The sequence below is a fragment of the Penaeus monodon genome, chromosome 12 (assembly GCF_015228065.2).
Source record: "Penaeus monodon isolate SGIC_2016 chromosome 12, NSTDA_Pmon_1, whole genome shotgun sequence".
NCBI classification, from domain to species: domain Eukaryota; kingdom Metazoa; phylum Arthropoda; class Malacostraca; order Decapoda; family Penaeidae; genus Penaeus; species Penaeus monodon.
In genome coordinates, this window is record NC_051397.1 from 7,027,062 (window position 1) to 7,028,492 (window position 1,431).

General features: G+C 40.5%; 1 protein-coding gene across 1 annotated transcript in view; it reads right to left on the reverse strand.

The window, feature by feature from the left end:
• The window catches only part of LOC119579232, a 33,530-nt gene that overhangs the window by 1,817 nt on the left and 30,282 nt on the right, over window positions 1–1,431 (reverse strand). The window contains exon 2 of the mRNA XM_037926970.1: window positions 835–890. Within this exon, the coding sequence (XP_037782898.1) occupies window positions 835–880 (46 nt within the window). The 5' untranslated portion in view covers window positions 881–890. The remainder of the gene's footprint in view (window positions 1–834; window positions 891–1,431) is intronic.

Genomic DNA, 1,431 nt, shown 5'->3' on the forward strand with positions numbered 1-1,431 from the left:
TGTTATCATTATTAATGTAAAAAAAATATTAGAAAAAAAAGGTAATCAAATAATGCATCATTTTATGTATTAATTTACATATTATTAAAGTTAAAAAAAAAAAAAAAAAAAAAAAAAAAGGGAATCAAAGAATACATGTTATTTATTCATTTATAATTAAAAATTAATATTAATATATAATATAAAATTATATTATTATTTATTATTATTATTATTATTAAGGCAGGAATAATAGAAGAGAGAGGCAAATGAAGATAAACATTGGCGTGAACAAGAGAAAATAAGATTGGGTAAGAAAGTAGCATAAAAAATAGTGTCAGATACAACTAAAATTGGGCAAGGAAAAGAAGAGAGAAGAGAAGGAAAAGGGAACAAAGAAGAAAAGAAAAGAGAAAAAAAGGAGGAGGAGGAGGAGAGGGGAGAGGGGAGGAGGAGGAGGGAGGGGGGAGAAGGGGGGGAGGAGGGGGAGGAGGAGGAGGAGGGGGAGGAGGAGGAGCGAGGACGCAGAGAAGAGGGAAGGAAGGAGGAGAGGGAAAAGAAGAGGAAGAGGAAGAGGAAGAGGAAGAGGAAAAGGAAGAAGAAGAAGAAGAAGAAGAAGAAGAAGAAGAAGAAGAAGAAGAAGAAGAAGAAGAAGAAGAAAGGCAATCAAGGACTTATCACACTCACATTGGTTCGTAAGGATCAACAAGAGGAGGAGGAGGAGGAGGAGGAGGAGGAGGAGGAGGAGGAGGAGGAGGAGGAGGAGGAGGAGGAGGAGGAGGAGGAGGAGGAGGAGGGAGAAGAAGAAGAAGAAGAAGAAGAAGAAGAAAGGCAATCAAGGACTACCACACTCACCTTGGTTCGTAAGGATCAACAGAGCGAGGAAGCCGAGGAACTTCATGCTGCTGCCTCTGTGGGAAGGAAAACCTTGTAGAGAGGTTCTGCGTTTCGACTTGCTCTGGGAATGGGCCTTCACTTGTTTACTTATTTTAGGAATGGTTGATTTTCTTTACTTATTTGGGAATGGTTGATTTTCTTTACTTATTTTGGGAATGGTTGGATTTTCTTGTTTACTTATTTTGGGAATGGTTGATTTTGTTTACTTATTTTGGGAATGGCTGACTTTTATGTTTACTTATTTTGGATATGGTTCGTCTACTTTTCTACTCATTTAGGGAATGTTTCATCTACTTGTCAATTTATCTTTGGGTTTGCTCATTTAGTTATCTACTATTTTTGAGAATGGTTCATCTACTTGTCTATCTATTCGCAACGGAGGAGGATGAGGATGAGGATGAAGAGGAGGAGGAGGAGAAAAGAGGAAAGGAGGAGGAGAGAAGAAGGAGGAAAAGGGGGGAGGAGGAAGAGGGGGAGGAGGAGGGGAGGAGGGGGAGGGGAAAAAGGGGGGAGGAGGGAGGGGAGGAGGAAAGGGGGGGAGGAGGAGGAGGGGGA